The 21,837-nt window shown below is 29.7% G+C and overlaps 2 protein-coding genes across 3 annotated transcripts; both read right to left on the bottom strand.

The window, feature by feature from the left end:
• Window positions 1–2,214: 2,214 nt before the first annotated feature.
• LOC100788856 (protein kinase APK1A, chloroplastic-like) lies at window positions 2,215–5,320 on the bottom strand. 2 transcript variants are annotated; one of them, XM_006593366.4, is made up of 7 exons: window positions 5,092–5,320; window positions 4,941–5,001; window positions 4,031–4,356; window positions 3,610–3,745; window positions 3,380–3,522; window positions 3,140–3,263; window positions 2,215–3,049 (listed from the first exon to the last, which is right to left on the bottom strand). In XM_006593366.4, exons 2-7 carry the CDS (start codon window positions 4,990–4,992, stop codon window positions 2,571–2,573), a joined length of 1,260 nt encoding a protein of 419 aa, XP_006593429.1. In that variant the 5' UTR covers window positions 4,993–5,001; window positions 5,092–5,320; the 3' UTR covers window positions 2,215–2,570. The 2 variants fall into 2 exon arrangements, with proteins under 2 accessions (XP_006593429.1, NP_001240863.1); NM_001253934.1 differs by lacking the exon at window positions 5,092–5,320 and having other exon boundaries at window positions 2,571–3,049; window positions 4,941–4,992.
• Window positions 5,321–14,381: 9,061 nt separating this feature from the next.
• LOC547761 (triosephosphate isomerase) lies at window positions 14,382–17,522 on the bottom strand. Its single transcript, NM_001250543.2, is given in 9 exon segments — window positions 14,382–14,647; window positions 14,753–14,835; window positions 14,960–15,038; window positions 15,271–15,365; window positions 15,577–15,709; window positions 15,825–15,909; window positions 16,140–16,263; window positions 16,793–16,868; window positions 17,417–17,522. Coding segments are annotated over 9 exon segments (762 nt in total). The 5' UTR covers window positions 17,456–17,522; the 3' UTR covers window positions 14,382–14,599.
• Window positions 17,523–21,837: the final 4,315 nt, after the last annotated feature.

Genomic DNA, 21,837 nt, shown 5'->3' with positions numbered 1-21,837 from the left:
TAAATTGTTAAGAAATGAGAGGAAATTTTTTAATTTGTGTGTGAATGTCGGTCTTTGTCACACTACTTCATACATCCTCATTTTCTTTTTAATTGTTGGATATTAAGAGAATTTTTGCTCCTATTTAATATTTAAGATAATATTAACTATTCTTTTATCAATTATAGACTTACTTATTTTTTATTTTAATTATTTTATACATATATTTTACTGTGAAGTGGAAAGAGAAAGAAGTGAAATAAGAAATTTTACAATTTTTATTAGAATAAAAAAAATTATTGAATTTTTGGTTTCTACTAAACAAAAAAAAGTAACAGGGGTAATATGTTTAAACCAGATAAACAATAAATACAACTTGTCTTAACCCAACAATTACAACTCTTAAATTGTTTAACATAACAGGTTAAAGCCGACAAGTCCATTTAGTGCATACACAAGTAATAGGTATGCAAAATATTTGTTATGGAGGGAGTAACACGGCAACCACCATCAGATACAATACAACCAAGCACGATAGGAGCAATCACTAGCATACATCAGAGGCCCACTAGAAAGATCATCAAACCTCAGCACCTAAGGAATTTTGTGTAATCCATTATGTTAAGGGAATGCTGGGGTGTCAAGACAAGGAATATTACTGTTTGATACCTGTCTAAATTTATGTTATTGCTGTCTAAATTCTGTTATTGCTAGAATTCTCTAGAATTCTGTTATCTTCTTTTCAAATCACAGCATCATTGATGCATATATATAGGAGTAAACATGAATGTATTGGAGGGCGCACAAATAATACAAGTTTATTCCTTATCTTTTTTTCTTATGGAGGTTCTAGCCCTCGAAGTATTTTTTTTCTTATGGAGGTTCTAGCCTTCCAAGCTAGGCTGTTCTTTTCCCCTTATTCTTGCATTCATAACAATATTTCTCCTTTCATACCAAAAGTCCTTTATTCGTAACTTATAAGAACATCTCCAAGCATTTGGACATCAAGATTTGTCATGCTAACTTTTTGATGGATGTGGCATTATTAAAAAAAAAATCAATTTTTTACTTCAATACAAAATCAAGGTATGTAATCTTAAATCATTTTTTTAATCCACAAGGGACCTATATTCTAATATTTATTTTAGAATAAATTAAAAATAATTAGTTATATAATTTTGAATGAAGAAAATAATTAATTAAAATATAAAAAAATTAAATAATTAAAAGTTTACTACTATAACCGTTGCATTTAAAGAGGAAAAAAAAAACTAGACTCTCCCTTCTCCCTTCCCACTTCCCAACAGTTGGATTTCAAAAGAGTAAAAAAAAACTAATCATGCATGATGTGGTGTGAGACATTAAAATATTATTTAAGCATTCTTCTACCAGAACAACATTGTCATACTAGAGATCAAGCCCTTACCCCTAATGGTAGATCTTAGCAAGATCAATTCTTGCATTTAAGATCAAGATGTAAAAATACCTATCAGATGTGCTCTAACATAAATATCTTTAATAAAAATTTTATTAGAAAAATATTATTCAAAGAAATGAAGAATTAATATCAGGGTTCAAACCCAAATACCGTATGAACCGAGGAAAACTGGGCTGTACTTTTCCTTAATGTATCAACCATTTTTAGGATTAATTAGCTCGTTTATTATTAATAATATAGTATAATTTTAGTTTTTATAATAATTTTTATTTAAATCAAGTCTAACTTTTTAATTGTTACACTTGGGACATTCTGGTAGATTTCTTTTGCTTATAGCTCTGACATTTTTTTTTATCAGAATATTTATGAACTAAACCGATCAAACCATTTTAAACATTCTTTTATCCAAAACCTATCAGTGTAATCAATTAAACATTATAGTTAAGCTAAAATCATAAAATTCCAACAACAAATCATTTTTTCTTTAAAATCCTGATGTCGTAACCAAACTGCATTCAAGAAAAAAGTTGCTTCCATGATTATGCCTTTTCAAATGGAAACGGGTAGGTTTATGTCTTTGTTCTCTTCTTTGGCAAGTGATTCTTTCATAATTACCTGCATGCTACATGTGATTGATTGTTTCTAACCAAACTGCTTCAATATTCATTGTTGACCCATCCCTTCAAATTGAACTTTTGTTTCATATTCGCAACATATTTCAAAATTTCCCCATTTCATGGCCAGAATTGAGTCCATGTTCACAAGAATGAAGCATGAAAGAATGGAAACAAATAGAATAGGGCACAAGTCTTTAAATGAACTACTATTTGGTATGTTTGATGTAGAAGTCACATAAGGCAACTGGGTGTTACAAAATAGACTAAGAAATCACACCACCCTAATATAGACAAGAACAAAAATGAGCTAACTAGAGCTATAATACAAATGCAATCTAGTTTAGTAGTTACACAAAATATGATATGTGAAATATTAATTGGTGGACTAGCAACATTGAATATATTAGGTGAAATACGATATGTACAGTACTAGAGAGTAATAGGCTAATAGCTACACAGGTGCCTGAGATCGTGGATGTGATCACCCGAAACAGATTGCATGATGATAAATTTGAAGGGTGTGTGTGTTTGCAATGTCAAGTATAAAGAGGGGATGCAGAGGGTCGGGGATAAGCGTTGGGAGTCTCCAAACGGCTAATATCATCGGCACTTCTTCTACGAACTCGAGATCCATTAACAGAAGAAGGATTTTGATGGCCTCTATTAACATCAGCACTTCTTCTACGAACACGAGGCCCTCCATTTACATTAGAAAGCTGCAACTGCTCCAATGTCGTAACCACTTGATCCATGTTTGGCCTGAACTTGGATTCTATTGATAGGCAGCGCAAGGCAAGGGTGGCTAGCTTGTAGGCATCATCTGTTGAATATTGTCCTTGGAGCCGGGTGTCCAACACGCGGAATATCTTACGCTTGTTTGCCATGAAAGGTTTAGCCCATTCCACCAAATTGTGTTGTCCAGATGGTCTATTCTTGTCAACTGCCCTCTTCCCAGACAACATTTCCAGCAGGACAACTCCAAAACTGTACACATCGCTCTTGGCAGTAAGATGACCTACAGTTAAAATGTTTTGTTTTTTTAGCCACTTGACAAACTCAGATGAAATGATTCACCAATGCTTCTGTAATATGAACCCAACAATACCTGTGGCTAGATATTCAGGTGCTGCGTATCCATATGTTCCCATTACCCTGGTGGAGACATGACTTTTGTCTCCTGTTGGTCCGTCCTTTGCCAGCCCAAAATCAGAAAGTTTTGCATTATATTTCTGTGATCAAATCAACAACACATATTTCAGATCTGCTATCCAAATGGTTTCTACACTCGTCAGATCTTTTTTTCTTTCATTATGCATTCAATGAAAAAGATTCAAAGTTCACATACTGAATCCAGCAAGACATTTGAAGTCTTAAAATCTCTATATATCACTTTTGCTTCAGCACTGTGCAGAAATGCAAGCCCTTTGGCAGCATCAAGAGCAACCTTCAAACGTAGGCTCCAAGAAAGTGGTTGAAAATATGAGCCTCCTGTTACAACCATACATATTCCCAGTGTTATACAGACTTCCCAAGTTAATTAAAACTGTGAGAAGATGGGAGAGGAAGAAAACTCACTCCTGAACAAATGGTTTTCCAAGCTTCCACGTGGCATAAATTCGTAGACGAGAAGGCGGTGTTCATCTTCAAGGCAAAACCCAATCAATCTCACTAGATGAGGATGAGAAAGCTGTCCAAGATAGTTGACTTCAGCCTAAAAGTGAAAACAGAAACACAGTTAGGCAAGCACATCTAAACCACTGAAAATAAACTCTTCCTATTTCCAACCATAAGTAATGCTATATAATTGTATAAAAAAATGTAACAGGTTTAAAATGTACTGATGCAAATTACAACATCAGTGTGGCATAGAAGAGCATGGAACACATTAGGCAACTTGAGAATCATTAACCGTGAATTGCGCTTACTAGTGTAAGACAGGAAGCATTTACTTCTTAATTAGTATCTAGTGTGAAAAAAAGGATTGGATTAAACTTACCAACCACTCCCTGTGACCCTGGATGCCATCTTGATTAAGTCTTTTAACAGCAATAACAATGCCAGTGCCAGGTTTGGTAGCGGTCAATGAATTCTCATCAATCCACCCCTTAAAAACTGATCCAAAACCACCTTCTCCTAACACGCTATCTGGACGGAAATTTCTAGTGGCCGTCTTAAGTTCTGACAAGGTAAAGCTCTTTAAATTGGATGACTGCAAGATCTCACCCTCACTCCGAGGAGTCTGAGGAACTGAGTTTGCTGAAACCTTATCGTTTGTGCTACCGAGATCATTTCCATCTGTACTCACATACTTTGAATTGAACACTGCCAAACCAAACCACATCCATTACCGTTAAACGTTCACCAATACCAAATCAAATGTAACAACATTAGAAGTTATAAGGTTGGTTGGGTGGTAAAAGGAGAAGGGAAAAAAACTAAAAACAATTAAATTAACAATTTGCCGATAAAAAAATAAAATGTAACAGCATCCACTGAGTTATCTTAAGTGCATCTTCAATTAAGTTTAGACAATGCAATCGATCACATTGATACATTCAGAGTGTTAAGGTTAAGCTTTAAAGACTACTAGGAGACGATTGAAATTGAGAAAGCAGAGTTACCGAAATCGATTTCTCATATTTGTGCAGAGAACAAGCAAACATTAAGCAACAGAACAGAGTGTAATCGAACAATTGGAAGAGGAGGGTAAGGGAAACGAAGCTTAACTCCAATTTACAAAATAAATTTTTGTTTCTTTACAATAGTGGGGGGAAAAGGAAAGGACTAAACTTGAACAAAACGAAAGGAAAGTGAGAATAGCCAAAACTAAAAGTAATGAAGATGGAAGCACAAGGGCCGAAAGATGAATGAATGGAAAACAGGGCGTTGAAGAGGAAGATAGATACCAGTGTTAAATGGGCTTTCAGCTTTAATTTGGGCGCTCAAACAAACTCCCATGTTGCGATCCTGCAGAAAGCATGAAAGTTGAATTGAAAAATAGAAAGAAAGAAAAAAAGAAGGAATTGAGATTGAAAGGTGAAGGAAAAGGATAAGAACCTGTATGCAGTTTGCAGAGAAGCTGACTCCAAAAAACAGAGAGAGGTTGTGCGTGTTTTGTTTTGGGTGGTACTAGAAAATTAATATTAACAGATAAATATAGGAAAAGAAAAGGGGGACGAATGAAGCAGTGACATTCATTGTGTTGATTGTATTTTTCTCCAATCTCATACACGGCCTACACTCGTCCTTGTCCTGTCACAACCTGGATCAATTCATCAATCATCAATCATCAATCATCAAACCACCTTACTCCACATCCAAATCCAAATCTTTTTTTAATAAATAATTATAACTATTATTTGTCTACTTTACTTTCTTCCAATCTCATCTTTACTTAATTCTTTTTATGAAAACACAAGCTATCCATTCATCCTATAAAATAATTTTATATTATTATTCAAATACAAATAAACATATATAATAAATTTATTAACTTTTACTATAATTATCTTATAATTGATTTTTACACTAACAATACACAGTTGTTTTTACAGTAAAAATAATAATAAAATTATTCAAATTTGACAAAAGAAATTAGATTCTTGTTGGATGCGAGGATCCCCCATCCTATTGCAATGTTCTTTGTTACACAGTATTTTAATAGTAAAATTAAAATAATTGTTTTTTAAAGCATTTTTATTTATTTTTCTTTCAAAAAGCTTTACATTTTTTTTTCTTTTTTGACAATTTAATATTTTCTCCTTTTCTTTTGTTTCAATTAGGGGGAAACATCCTTTTTTTTAATGAATATTCCTTTTTTTAAAAAAAGTTTTGAAAACAAACTAAGTAACAACAACAAAAGTAGGTATTCACGGTCTCTTAACCTTAGCTTCCAAATTTCCATGTCATTTTGCATCCTGTTGGTTAGTGGCCTCTTCTAGTCTTCCCTGTCCTTTTCTTTTCTTTTCTTTTTTAATTTATTTATGGGCTCCTACCTTATTCCTTGTCTTGTCTTGCCCCTGTATATGTTTACAATATTGACTTCAACTGTTGACCGTACGATACTTGCACGAGGGAAGGAAGGATAAGAGGCCAATATTTTCTTCTTCCCAATTCCCAAATTCCCTAGGTTAAATATGAGATCAAAGTCAGATTGTTTGTTTCAACAAAATCCTTAATATAATAAGCATGGAGTCCCTATCATGTTGTAATCAACGGAATAATGCCTCTTGACAAAATTTGATTTTCATTTTGTTGAGCAGTACTACCATTACTTAATATGCCAAACCATTCTTCTTTCCCTTTTAATTAATATATATAAATTTCTCTATGATTCATATAACAGATCGAGTCATCGACAAACTTCAAAAGGATATAACTTCTAAGTTGATTATTATAAAAATTAACAGATTTACATTAATCATGCATATACACTTTTTTTTTCTTTTAGTATCTTTGTGGTTAGCAATTGTTGTAAAAATAAAATAAAATTAAAGAGAACTATAAATAAATTTTAAAAATTGCATTGGTAAAGTGTAAAATTTAAACTATTCATTCAGTTAAAAACTGACCATTAAACTATTCATTATGTATATAACTTTTTTTGTCCGTCTCTCTTTTATTTTATCTTGCAAAAACACCGAAAAATAAGGTAGATGTTTCTCTTAACCCTATTAATAACCGCAGAGGATGGACATGCTATTGCTACGTTTGATAACATTAAGAGGGTAAGCATCATCACGTGCACATTCATGAAGAGGGTCCAACGAGATTGCAAGTTGGATGTATTACTTGCCGTTTGAATTAGATGCAACCCTCTATGATATGGGTCCTCTCATGTCAAAGTTTAATTTTACATTGTCTCGTCATTTCCAAGTTTTATTTTTATCTATCTCTACTCATAATATTAGCAATAGCAAGTGTTTCGTGGACATTTCAAATGAAACTATACATGAACTAAAGCTACATTTTAGTAAAAAAAATCATATTGTTGAATGCTTCATGTTTGATTACAGACCACATACGACGACAATCAATAACAGATGTACTGCTATGAGTATTTTTAATTTTTAGCGTTTGGTGGAAACAAAATTTGATGTGGCCAGATCCACGTTTTCCGTTTACCAACCTTGGATAGAATACATGGAGCAAATTCAGATACAAGTAGCTGGAATTTTTAATTATATGTAATACTTAATTGCCAACATTCACGCGCATGTGCAGGAACTCAGCATAAATACTTAGGCAAATGTTTCATAGAGGAAAACGCAACACGACAAAACACGATGTTTCACTGGAAATGGAAAATAACCATTCAATTCTGTTCAGGATTTTCCAACTAGATTAGGTTGGTAAACCTGCGACTTGGCCTAGCCATTATTAATCCAGTTGGGATATTGAACTATTTTCTCATTTTCATTTTATTTTATTCTTCTCAAATGAGCTTTTCTAGCTTTTTACTAACTTACCATATCTGGAGATGTTGCTTTTCACTTTGTGCAGCCTGCTTCTTGTTTCTTTTTATCTTCTCTTACATTCATATAGGTAAACATCTTTATGCTATTTTATTTTCTTGTTTGGTTTCCTATAGATATCGTGTTTGGTGGAAAATTAGTTATTTTTCTTAGACCCAATTCATGTTAATTCTGTAACTATAACATGTGATATAATTGATAGTAAAATATGATAAAAGGGGTATCCAGGTATCCTTGTTTAAATATTCACGTACGAGTTACCATTATGATAGCTAACAGATGAAAAAAATTCACAATAAGGAATTGAGATGTGCACAGGTAAACAGAGGCCACAGATATTCGGTGTGCGACACAATGAATGGACAAATGCAGCTACAAGCTTGTACAATTAGATTGTTAAATCTGTGGTCGAAATGGACTCATTTGGTTTTCAAGATTCTGAAAACCGGTCTGGACCGACCAGTTCTACCGGTTGAACCGTAAACCGGTTTGTAGTCCGGTCCGAATGACCCCTGAAATCTGACAACCAACTAACCGGTCCAGCAGTTTCTAAAAAGATGTTTCCGTGAACTGAACGTGTTCTACTACTACAATTTAGACACGCAAGCCTGCAAAGCTGACATTGTACTAAGTCTGCAAACCTGCTATTATCACATTGATGCCTGGAAAGTAAAAAAATAAAAATAAAGGACTTTGATTAAAGTTAAAAAGTTAGAAAAATTAATCGTGAAATGAAGAGGACAAACAAAACTCCTTAAGCTGTTACATTACTATACATAAATTAGTCATTTAGTGTATTTAAAAAGTTAAAATTATTAAATAATATATTAAATTATATATTTTAATAAATAAAAAATACTATGAACAAAGTCACTAAAGATAACGAAAAATATATTTACATTACTACTATTGGTTATTTATATACTGATAAAACAAGATATATTATTGTGTTTTTAAAATTTAATATTGTAATTTTTATCCTTACTACTAATTTGTGTTGTTTATTCTAATGTAAACTCATTATTGTCCTTAGCATTATGGTATATTTTATTAGACTTTTATATATATTTTGAATGCTAAGAACTTGTAAAATGATATTTTATTTTAATTTTTAATATTATAACGTTATGTAATATTATATTTATTTAGTATTTTCATAAATTATTTAATTATTATTATTTTATTAATATCAATTCAACTATCATTCAATTACGATTAAACTTTTAAATTTTAAATCAATGTTTTGACCGTTTCAGCGATCAATTCAATTTTAAAATCATATTGATTTTCACAAACAAAACTTACTGGCCAAATAAAAAATAATGGCAATTGGCCAACAACTTTACAGATGTACGTGTGTGAGAGAAAAAGAAATAGACAAAAAAAAGGGTAAGAATTATTGGTGCTTTCTTTTTGTGTTTTTTAATTGACTAATAGCGTAATTTTTCTACGCTCACAATAGATAAAAAGAAAAACTCAAATAAAAAAAATAATGTAATAGAAAAGTAAAAGGACTAAAGTCTGATTTTAATATATTATTGGTAAATGTGGGTATACTAGTTTTTGCTCACGAGTAAGATAAAAAATAAGTTAGGCCAAACCATACTTGAGTTTAGTCTCACTTATTTTATCTTTTATGGATCAAATCTAATTTTGTTATTTTTTATGACTTTATTTTATATGTCTTTGAACTTTTATATAAATCTGATTTTTCCATTAATCTATTTAAAGATTTATTTTGTATTAAAAAGTATAATAAATTATTATATAATAATAAAGTTATTATGTATTAAAATATTAGAATGTGAAGCAACAACTTAATGTTATTTATATGTTAACTAAAATTAAATGTGTTGCATTTTTATTTTTTCTTTAACAAAGTCAAATATTTTTATTAAAAATAACAAGATAATTTTAAATTACAAAATATAGTCAAAATTTGTCTATAAATATGACATATAACATATTAATAAAAAAATTTAAGCTTCACTAAAAGAAAAGAGTCATTGTTCCTACTACACATATATGCTTATAACAATTAATCTATTCCAAACATTAAAATAATTCAAATTATCATATCACTAAAATATTTTATAATTTCATTTGAATAATTATAATATTATGTATTATATTAATAAAAATATTTTTATTAAAATTATTATTGTTAAATAGGTTAGTCTGTCAAATTTAAATAATTTTTTAAGGCCTATAACTTCACTTATTTAACGAAAAAAGTTTTTTTAAAAAACTGAAATTTATCTTTTTTGTTAAACAAGTGGAAGTTAGAACTTAAAGGAATTAAACCATAGGCCTTATAATAGACAGTCCGACCTTCCCTACTCGCAAGTGATAACAAAATTATATAATAATATGTACAATTATGAAATAGTAAAATCTAAAATAAAACTTCATTTACATCAATCAAACATTAAACAATCATGAAAAATCAATATTTTCAAGTTTTTACATAAAGAAATTATAAAGATTCAAATACAAAGACAAATGTGAATATATACTAATCAAACCCCAAGTATTAATTATTTAATTATCCCAATAAAATTATAAAATAAAAAATATTTTCATAAAGGAAATTAAATCTTTAATTTATATTTGATCATTTTTTATTATTAATGAACAAAAATTATTTTAGGTGTGATTTTTAAAATAATTATTATAAAAATTAATTATTTATTATATATGATAATTTATTATTAGAGAATAGCATAACAAATTATATCATTAATATATTTTTAATTAAATTCAATATTTTATATAAATATTATTCTATTAATGAAAATCAAACAACCCGTGACATGGAAGATGGAACTGCAAAGTAAAAAGCAAACAGATGGATATGATTTAATGGTCCAAAATTGCACTTTGACGTGAGAAGTTGCATGGGTCTGCAATGGCACTGCGATGCGTGACCAAACTTTTTTTCTTGCTTGTCATTTTCTTACAGCACGGAGTACACGTAAGCTGAAAGAAAGAAAAAATAATAATAAAGTCATGTAGAATAATTATAGAAATTAAGGTATAAAAGTCACGATTTGTTAACAAAAAAAGAAGATGGAATTTTGATTTTCATCCAATTATATTATATAGTCAAAATTTATTTATTTATTGCTTTTTATTGTAATTCTAAAGATAAATCAATTAAACATAATTATGAATTATCTCATACAATAAAGGAATGCTTTTACATATACTTAAATAAAATATTTTTAAGTTTAATTTGATTAATGGATGATAATTTTATTAGTAATAAATTAAATGAATAATATAAAAATTCAAAACATTTGATTCTAAAGTTTTGATTTAATTAATAAAAAAATATTTCAATAGTAATTTATAAATGGTTTTATTAAACATATGTTGACTAATGAAATATGAACATTAATTAAAAAATAAAAAAAGGTAATAGAAAATTATTTTAATGAATGATTAATTAAAGAGAAAATGTACTTATTTTATTTGATATGAAGGTTTAATGAGAAAAAGAAGTATGCACTCAAAGGATAAAAAGTGTATCACCATTAAATTTAGGTTCAACTTAATAGATAAACAACTATTTATATAACATTATAAGAAAGTTAGACCGTGGCATATGTGTGCTTTACTACTCATGAATCCCAAAAGGGGGGGATTTTGGGTTGTGAATGTGAACAGATGATGGCTGCAATGGACTTTGGTCACATGTAAAGTGGCCTCCAATTGATTGATTTAGTGGGGACCAAACCAACATCAAATAATGAGCTGAGACAGTATGTTGAAAAATTGTGAACCGTGCAATAAGTAGATGAATGACTCAACCAACTCGGCTACAATTTGAAGACTTCATGTGTAGTGTACATGTGCGGGTAGCTGAACTTTAAGAATGTTGTTACTAAAAAAGTATATATGAATGTTGCTAACCTTTAATTATTTCATTTTACCTTTTCTTTCTTTCCATTAACTGATCTAGTTAGTCTTTGCTTTATGGCCCAGTCGCTTTTAAGCAATAAGCATAGTGATCTATGGCCATGGGGCTCAAAACTTGTGAATGAACAAAAGAAAGTCATCCTGTCCTTGGCAAAGCATCATTGCTTTTGCTTTTGAAACTAAAATAAAGTTGCTTCAATAGTATTTTTGCAAATTTTAATTCATGTTAGGAAGAAAAAAAGCATTATTAAAAATAAAAAATACTTTTAGCCCTTTCAACTGAAATATAAATGTCTTACAGCACTAACACTAAATAATTTTCATATGCATTGTGCTGCCCGGATGAGGAGTGTATACAAACGCTTTAGCAATTTGCTCATTTTCTTCATATGGTATTTGTTGTTAAAAAATTACTTCTTTCTTCCGTTCCTTCTTAATTTTTGAAGAAAAAACATTTGTATTTATTTATCATTTCAAAGTTTAAGATAATATTTTTTTTTGTGAATTATAGCATTTTCTTTCTACCTAATCTTTACTTAATTTATCCATGAGCGTTTAATATGGAGTACAATTGAAAAATGGTAAAATAAAAAACATTACAAATATTTTATTAAGATCAATAAAATTGATCATATTTCTTAGTTTTTACATAAAAACCTTAAAATAAAAGAAGAAAAAGATAACCGAGGAAGTACATAGTTTTAAAAGGAATTTATGCTTTTAAGTTATACTTTATATATTTTTTTTTTAACTGAAAAACTTGTAAACATAAAATATGTTTTCAAACTTAACATTTAAACATTAAATGAAGTTCAACCTGACAAAATTAGAAACTTTGTATTACAACATCTCTTCTTTCAAAAACTTTATCCACACAATCTTAAAATACCTAGGATACGAATTGCTTTTAACTGAATTTCTTTTATTTTTTAAATATTTTGTTTGGATAAAGCAATTTAAATTTCGTAAACTTTAAATTTATACTTTGCATAGGGCATTTTTTTAGTAAATGATCAATTTAATCATTAAATTTGTATCTCGTTATTTTACTCTCTGAAACTATGAAAAACTAAAAAAAGTCTTTGAAAATAATTTGCTTTTTTTCATTTGTGTACCTAGTGCAGAAACTTAAGTACTATTAATAAGAATATAAATTTATGGACCAAAATGAGAAAAAACAGATCAATTAGACAATTACAAGGACTTAAAATGAAACTTCAAAAAATTTAAGGGATAAAAATGATGGCAACATACAAATCTAGAGACAAAATTGAATGAGAGGAAAGAACAAGAAAAAAGAAGGGGGGGGGGGGGGGGAGAGAACATGAAAGATTTCTTTATTTTTACTTTTTAAGATGAAATTTTAAAATTCTATAATTATAGGCAATTAAAGCACTTCAAAAAAATTATTAGAATATCAAATACTTTTAAAATATATTTAAAGTGAAGAATTATAAATTCTCGCTTCAATTGAATTACTCCCTTAAATTTTTCTATCCAAATCCAAACACACTAGTATAATGAAAAGAAAAACGATACAGGCCCCATGACCATGATAGTAATAATCTTATCCTCACCATAAATAAGGTAAAGAATAACCTATATTGGCAAACAATATTAAAAGTTCCCTAAAGTCACATAACTTCATATAAAAAAAGAGAAAAACACATCTTAACATACAATTGTACACGTATAATCAAAATTAAAAATTCACAAAATTTACTTAAAAGGTCTAAAAAATGAATATGGCCTAATTAGTGAATATAGTCTAAACAAAAACATTTTGCATATATCGTAATGTTTTTTTAAAAAAAAATAAAATAAAATCCTAATTAGTGTGTTTGAGATTTTAAGATTTTTTTTTAAATCAGCAAAATACGTATTAATATGTAAATGATGGTATCAGGGGTACGGTGATTACAAAAGGTAGCTAACAGAGACATTCGATCAGCACCACGGTTAAGCTATCTTAATAACAGAACTATTATAAATATAGGCTAACCAAACTGACCTGGATGTATTAAGTCCCAACCCAACACACATGAATCATAACCATGCAAAAGTAGTTAGCCGCATTTGATCATGCACCCAAGCCTCTCCAATAGACTCAATAACAGACCAAACATATACATCAATTACAAAGAAGCCAAACATGCCTCCGTGTTGCTCGAAAAACCAAAGACCAAACCAAGAAATTGATATCCTGCACCAGAGTTTTCCACCCAGCTATATGGTAAGTGAAAACACAGTTGTTTCGTTCTTTCCATATACGAAAAATAACCGCACACCACAGTGCCTTCCAGATTTGATACACACCAAAAGATTTGCCAATATCCAAATGAATCCAAAAGAGATTTTAAGAAATTATATGCAGAGACTAAAATGGGAAAATTTTAAATTAAGAGACTATAATACAATTGGATGTCATTTATATCTATTAACTTGTTGCTAAATAATTTATATCTAATAACCCCCTTTATTTTCTTTCTCAATTTAAGAATTTTAAGATAAAAATCATACAACAGGTTAATTCCAAGCATTGCCTTCGGCACTGTTACAAGTGCATTGCAGGGTTTTGCCTAAACTAGCCTCCTAAACTGTAAATATTTATAACTTAACTGCTCGATACCAAAGTTGTGAAGTTCACATGATTAGCATACACACCTCTATCTAGGGTTAGATCCTTCACCTCTAGTGTACAAAATACATCCCAACCCTAAGGAGAACCAAACCCACAAAGTTGTGTATGTTTGATAAAGTGAAAAGGAAAAGCGATGAAAATTTTGAATTGAAGTAGAAAGTAAAGGTGTAAATCCCACAAAATTTTACTGTTTATTTCACTTCTTTTTCACCTTCTTTGGCCACTAACAAAGAGCCTCTATATCTAAATGATGCGTGCATAAACAGTAATAAAGAAAGTGACGATTAAAAGTACAGTCAAGTTCAACATTATTTACCCACCAAATGTTATGGTAGTTACACTATTTTTGCAATCAGAAATTTAATCAAAATCCAATTGATCGCCTATGGATGAGATCAAAGGAAAGCATGTTTATTCAGGTACTAAACAGAGTTCAATACATTGGCCACAAAGCACAGAACCAAAACTCAAAAACAGCAATTTCCGAAGCAGCTTGAAAGGCAGCATTATCAGTTCCTAACTACGAATTTCAATTCTTCTTCACAGTAGCAGCGTTTATGATGTCCACAAATTCCGCCTAATTACAGACAAGTACAAAAAGTCAGTTGCTTAAATGCAAAGCAAGAAGTAAAGAAAACCAACCACAACCAAAATAATTGGGGGGGGGGGGGGGGGGAATCACCTTGAGGGATGCACCACCAACCAAAAATCCATCAACATCGGGCTGTGCTGCCAATTCTTTGCAGTTTCCTCCATTTACAGAGCCTGCAGTTAATGAATGCTTCATTAGATAAGAAACTCACCATGTTTACTCATTGGCATACAACCCCAAGTAAACTACATATGATACATTATACAATGATACAGGGTAAAGTGGATGCAAGATTACCTCCATAGATAATTCTTACAGATGCAGCAACTTCAGCACTCACATTGTCATGAACCCATTTCCTTAAATCAGCATGAACCTAGGCCAAACAACCAACAAACATCGTCAAAGAGAACACAATTTACAAGTCACTATTATGCGAGGTATCAAATGTCTAAATGGGCAAAAGAGCAAAGAACAAAAAGATATCAGACAAAGTTACACAATCTCGAATATGTGAGAACAATAAAATTCAAAAATATAATCACCATAATGGCGAGCAAGTTTTCACCAAAACAATAGTACTGTTAACAAAATATAGACAAGCATACCTCTTGAGCCTGAGCAGGAGTTGCAACCTTTCCTGTTCCAATGGCCCAAACTGGCTCATAGGCCAAAACGACATTGTCCCAATTTGATATTTTAGCTGCAAATACACTTAAGGTCAGCGAAAATATAGATTGCTAACAAAATAGCAAGTGATGAGATGATAATCTGTTAAAGCAATTAGAACAGTTTTTTTTAACAAGAACTGCGAAGACCTCCTAACAGCATTTGTGAACAAATCTGAGAGATAAAAACACGACTTAATGAATATGCACAAAATTAAACCTGTTTATATGGAGAAAAAAAGCTACCTGCAATTGCTTTTGTTTGCTCAGCAACAACAGCCGTTGTTGTACCAGCTTCACGCTGTTCAAGAGTTTCCCCAATGCATGCTATAACTTTCAGACCTTGTTGAAGTGCATAGGCAACTTTATCTCCCACAAACTGATAGACAGTAAAATATTTAGTAAATGTTATGTTTTTGCCATTACAAGCAACTTCACAAAGTAGAATTTTTTAACAAGAGAATATAAAGCAAGGCCAATTGAACACTTTGTACCTCATTTGATTCATTCAAAAGCTGCCTCCGTTCAGAGTGACCAATAATAACCCAAGGAATTCCCAAATTAACAAGCATTTCAGCACTGTTAATGCAAAAGACAAAATGGAAAGCTATTAAAAGATGGGTAAAAACTTTGAGAAAATGTGCCTCACTATTTATATATCACTGATGACACAGGGACGGGGAACTAGACAGTCCTATAACAAGGTTCAACCGAACCGAATGAAGATAACTAAGTCATTAGCCAAAAAATAACTAAATGCAGAGCACTTGACCAAGTGAAAAATATTGAAGAAAAAACAGGTAACATACCTAACCTCTCCAGTATAAGCACCACCTTTGCGAACCCAACAATTTTGGGCCGAGACATGGAAATCAGGGCGCAGCAAACTTTTTACAAAAGGAAGGAACACAAAAGGAGGGCTCACAACAACTTCTGTAAAAGACAAACAGGTTTATTAGCACGTGTCAAAACATTGTCATTGCCAAGAGGTGATAAAAATAATTTGATGAACTTATTTGCAAAGGAAGTAATTGAAGAGAAATACCCAACAACGGATATATGAGATACCAGTAAAGAAATTGCAATAGGTTCAAGGGGAGCCAGAAACTTGTTATTTAGAGAAAAAAAAAAGGTTATGATACAAGTGAATTTTTTTAAATCCAAAGGCAAAATGCAAATTGCACACAGTATAAGCACATGAAACACTCATATATGGTATCTAAAGAATTTACGTCACATATCATTGCTACATTTAAAAAAAAAAGTACTTCTGAATTCAAAAAGAGAGAATTAGAACCTTTTAAATACTTAGTAGTTTTGTGATTATAATTTCCAATGCCAAAAAATGATCCATATTAACAGTGAAATTTACTTAGCCAGAGAGACCATCGCAAGAGTATGATAAGTACAAAATGTTTTCCACAAATAGAGGCAATCCCATCAGAAGCTAGCTAAGGCTCACCTACAACATCTTCTCCAGGGACTTTAGCTTCATTTAAAGTAGTAACAATCTTCTTCACCTCCTCAGTGGTCCCATTCTGCAACAAAATCAATTCAAAGCATCAGTTCCGCCGATGAATCACTTAGGAATTTCAGAACACCGGTTGATTTAACAATTAGCTATTTCCACAATATGTCCAAAACAGATCCACGAAAAACAAAACAAAATACCAGGCAATAAGAATTGTCATCATCAGATTACACATAAAGCATTCACAAAAACACAAATACTTTCAAGATCATCACAAAATATTCAAAGTGTGTTTCCATTGTACAAATCCCTGACGAGGATAAGGATCTTAGTCCAAAGAGTGTCACTATTACTATGTACGTGATAGATCGGGAAAAAAAATAGTATCATGCATCAAATGATTCACAAACAGACATTAAACTCTTTGGATCTTATAGTTATAAGGATTATACAATCTTACGATAGTTTCAGAGCCCAGCCTTGTGAATTAGAACAATTTTCGAAGTTGATCATGTAGAGTAGAACTACCGAGATTTCACTCATCGAGATTAAAACAAAAACCGGACATGCAAAAAAAAAAAAAGGTAAATGGTGAAGATAGTGATTGAAACATACGCATTTCCAGTTGCCACCGACGAAGAATTTTCTGCCCATGATTTTTTTCGATTGAAACGAGAGAAAGTGAAGAAGCAGACAGAGAAAGAGAAAGAGAAACCCTTGTTCAGTTCTACAATACAACTGCGTGTGACCGTCCAAACAGCCTTATCACCCTTTACAATAATGCGGATAAACCGAATATGCTTTAGGGCGTTTCCTTTGCCTCTCTTTTTTAACAATAAAAAAATTAATTGTTTTTAAAAAACTACTTTAGTTTAGTTCAGTACATAAATAATAAATAAACATCATTTTAGAAAAATTTGACGTTAAAAACTTCCTTCAATTATGTGCGTCAGATATTATCAAATTTGAAAATTAATAAAATTTAATTAAATAATTATTATCTTTATATATTAAATATATACTATAATGTTAGTATAAATATCCATGCATGTTGAATTTTAATAAAATATTAAATGATTATAAATCCATTAATTTTTTTTGAAAGGGAAATTAATATAAAGTGTTATAAACATATTTTTCTGTAAGAATTTTTTATTTAATAGTATATTTATAAAATATTTCTGAAAATTATTAAATGATATGTTTTTTTAACTTACTCTAATATCAATATCTGCAGGTAAACTGATTGGGATATGTTTTTCTCTTCTCTTTTTTTTTTTAATTTGGAGTATTTCCTAGTAGAGAATTATAAACTAATTTCTGAGAATAATGAAATTAATTTAAGGGTATCTCTCATCTCTCTCTCAATAAAATATTCTTTTATAACACAAATTTGGGAATTGAAACCCGAATAAGATGCTTAATATACATTATTTGGTCGAAGCATGTTAATGATTATGGGAAAATACATGATGATTCTAAATGAAATATCAGATTTTTATTTATGCATAATAATGACAAGAGTTGGATTTGAACTTGATATATTGTACAAATGATATATATATATATATATATATATATATATATATATATATTACTAAGTCGACTCTAGTGAACAAATGAAATATCAATTTTATGCACCCGTCAAAATAAAAGAGATTTTTAAAATGGATTATAAAATAATATGAAAAAATATTTATATTTCTAAATTATTTTTTTGACATGATGGTTATGTCTATTCCCAATATCTTAATTTCAAATGAACTATCTAATTAAAACAGGTTTTAGAAAAGAGGAAAAAAAGACATTAATGTCAAAACCAGAGCTTTCAAAAAAGAAAATCTTCACAGGTCAACTGTAAATAATTGACATAATGTATATTTAAATATATGATTGATTGCGCATTTGCTCAATTGTCTCGTATATATCTATTTTAAATTAATTATATTGGAGTTATGTTATCTTCATTTTTAATCTATTTATAATTTTTTTATTAGTGTTGAAATAATAAATAATATTGAGAGTTTAGATAGCTTCTATAAATTTTATAGTAAAGAAAATTTTTAAAAAAATCATCTACTTATTAAAATCACTAATCAATCTCAATATTGGAAAAAACATTAAAAAAAAAGAAATGAAAACACGCGATACTACTATGTGTGGCAAAAAAATTAAACTAAATCATCGTTAAAGTCTGTACATAGGATTAAAGTTTTTTTTTTCTTTTAATAGAAAAAATGAAAAGGAAAAAGTTGAGGAGAAATTCTATTATTGTGGTCAGGCATCTCTCCTTGTGCAGGAGTAAGAAACAAGCATTTAAGACTTGGCTGTAATTCATGTTTGTTCAGGTCCCAACTATCCACGATTCACAATTCACAATTAAGATGCATCTAGAATAACTTTGTGGCCGTTGTAACTACTACTAAGAGTACTACCTTTTTTTTGTGTGTGTGTGGCTCTCATAAAATTCAATTGGTAAGAGAGTGACGTTAACTTCAATGACGAATGGTTCGTAGAGTAAATTATGCTGATCACCCAAATTCAGAGACAAGTATGTTTTATTTTGGCCCTGACTGTATGCTTGGTTTTGTGGTGAAAATATTAGGTCGTGTGTTCTAATATAAGTTCAAAAGATAAAAATAAAATAAATATAAAAATAAGGGTCTTGATCTCTTGACAAAAAATACTTTAATGTGATTTTGTAGCGAAGAATTAAACATACACTTAATCGGATATATATGAACGTGATGGATATATTTGATAAATGCTGCTGTAAATATTAGGGATATTTTTTTTACGTTTTTAATGAATTGATTAATGATTTATTGCCATTATTATTATTATTATTATTATTTAGAATTAAAATTTGTCAAAATTAACAATTTTAATAAATTTTAGCCATGTATAATATTAAAAAAATGTCAAAAAGCAAATATTTCTGCAATGTTTTTAAAATTGCATTGATCATTGATTCGGTTAGCATATTGGCGATTAACAAGCTACTGGTCAATCAATAAATTAATAAACATAGTATATTCTTTCCTTAATGATTACTTCATTTGATCTCATAAGAAAAAATCACATGTTTATTTTCTTTACAATAAATCACATGTTTGTTGAGATAATGTTTTCGGTGATCCTTTTTTATTATTAACTAATTTATTTTATTTAATGACATTATCACCTAAATATTTTCTTATTTAATTGAGATTGTGTTTTCAATGATTTTTTTAAAAAATTTAATATCAAATTCTAATGAAAGATAAATTATCATAAAATTATATTTTGTTCTCAAGAATAAAAAAACTAACAAATAATAATGGATTGTATTTTTTCACCGTCATATATTTTTATGAATTTTTATTAAAAAATAATTTAAATTTGATCTTATAAAAAAACTAAATGCTTTAGACCTTATAATAAAGACATAAAAGATTAGAGCTTTCTCAAGCATCAAGACATGGCTCTGTTAAAAAAAAAAGAGCATCTAGACATGGTTTTCATTCTTCTGATTGGTGATTTTAGGATTTAACTTTTTGTTTATTATTAATTAAACCACCCAATGTCCCGATGTTCCTATTCCTAGTTTACCACTACCTTCAATGAGTTTACATTGTCCAATAAAACTCACGTAGTAACATGTGTGATTTCATGTGTCATTAATTTACTTTTTTTTAGAGTTTAAATTATGACCTGTTCGAGTTAGGTGGAACCAGTAAAGAAACCTCTTCAACCACAGATTGCTGGACATCCGTTTTTGTCACAACTCTGTGGGTGCTTATTGCTTCGTTTATTGCCACACTTCTTATGAAACTCGCTGAAAGCTTCAACAAGCTCCTACTTCTTCTATTTTTCTTTTCCAACTTTTTTATCTAATGTACGATTCTGTGGGTGTTGATCGTAGAATTTGAGTTAAAATTTGAGACTTTTTTTTGGTTACAAAAATTAGAGACTTTAATTCAACAAATAAGAATTTTAATAATTAGACTATGTTTTCAAAACAATTATGTGAGTCCTTTAATCTAGCAATCAACTTTATTTTCAACTTGAAAAAAGTTAGATTTATAATTTAATTTTAATAAACACTTTAGAAATTTACACATAATTTCAATATGATTGGTGTTTGAGTTATGGTGTTTATCATGGGAAGAAGAAGAGGTTGCGAAGAAAATTATAATTTTTTTTATGGCAGATAAAAATGCAAAAGAAAATGTTAAGTTTAAACATATTATATTATAAGTGCATATTTTATGCCTTTTTATAGCTACTCCTACCGAAGAGAAAAACCGTCACTATGTTATTGCTTGTTAATAAAATATTTTCCTAATTGCAAAATTATCATCCATCATCTGCAAAATAAAATACACAAATGATCATAAGTTTTTCTAGATTTGCAAAAAGGAGTATAAAAAGTGTTACATAATTTTCTTGGTGATAGTCTGCCACCACTAGTGATAGACAATAATTTTACAATTACGATTTTTTTTTTCTTCTAATAACACGCCATTTTGTTAAAAGGATGGATTTACATCCATTATAAGAGCAATGCTTTTAACAATATTCATACTAGATGTAAAAATTTATCTTTATGTTTTTCAGAAAAAATACACCGATCAATTGCTTAATGATAGTGCCCATCCACGTATATTTTGATTGTAATTTCTTAGCAAATAAATTATCACATTAAATAATCATACAAAGTAAAATCTCAACTCAGCGTATTAACCAAAAACTCCACTTGAATTTTTTACTTGCTATTATCATAATATTTGCATAATTCCAATAAATTCAATCTTATTTTGAAAACTTAAAATCTAATACCTACACATTTTAATTTGACTTTCCCAAGCTAGTATTAGAATTAGACAAAGATTTCTCATGTAATCTAAGAACATCAAGCAAATTTTTTTTCGTCTTATTGTTAATAACGTGTGGGACGCTAGTTATGATAACCATTTTTGTACCTTAATGTGTAATTCGTTGACAAATGTATCCTAAAAAATAAAAATATAAAATTTAGTTCCTGAAAGTACAAT

Source organism: Glycine max, chromosome 13 (genome assembly GCF_000004515.6).
Source record: "Glycine max cultivar Williams 82 chromosome 13, Glycine_max_v4.0, whole genome shotgun sequence".
Lineage (NCBI taxonomy): Eukaryota > Viridiplantae > Streptophyta > Magnoliopsida > Fabales > Fabaceae > Glycine > Glycine max.
This window is presented reverse-complemented; position numbering and strand designations above follow the sequence as displayed.

Coding starts and splice junctions, on each gene's coding strand:
- LOC100788856 (XM_006593366.4), bottom strand. CDS start 4,992: ATGGGAGTTTGTTTGAGCGCCCAAATTAAAGCTGAAAGCCCATTTAAC. Junction 4,357..4,940: donor TGAAAGCCCATTTAACACTG/GTATCTATCTTC, acceptor TTGGTTTGGCAG/TGTTCAATTCAAAGTATGTG. Junction 3,746..4,030: donor AGGGTCACAGGGAGTGGTTG/GTAAGTTTAATC, acceptor TTTCACTTTTAG/GCTGAAGTCAACTATCTTGG.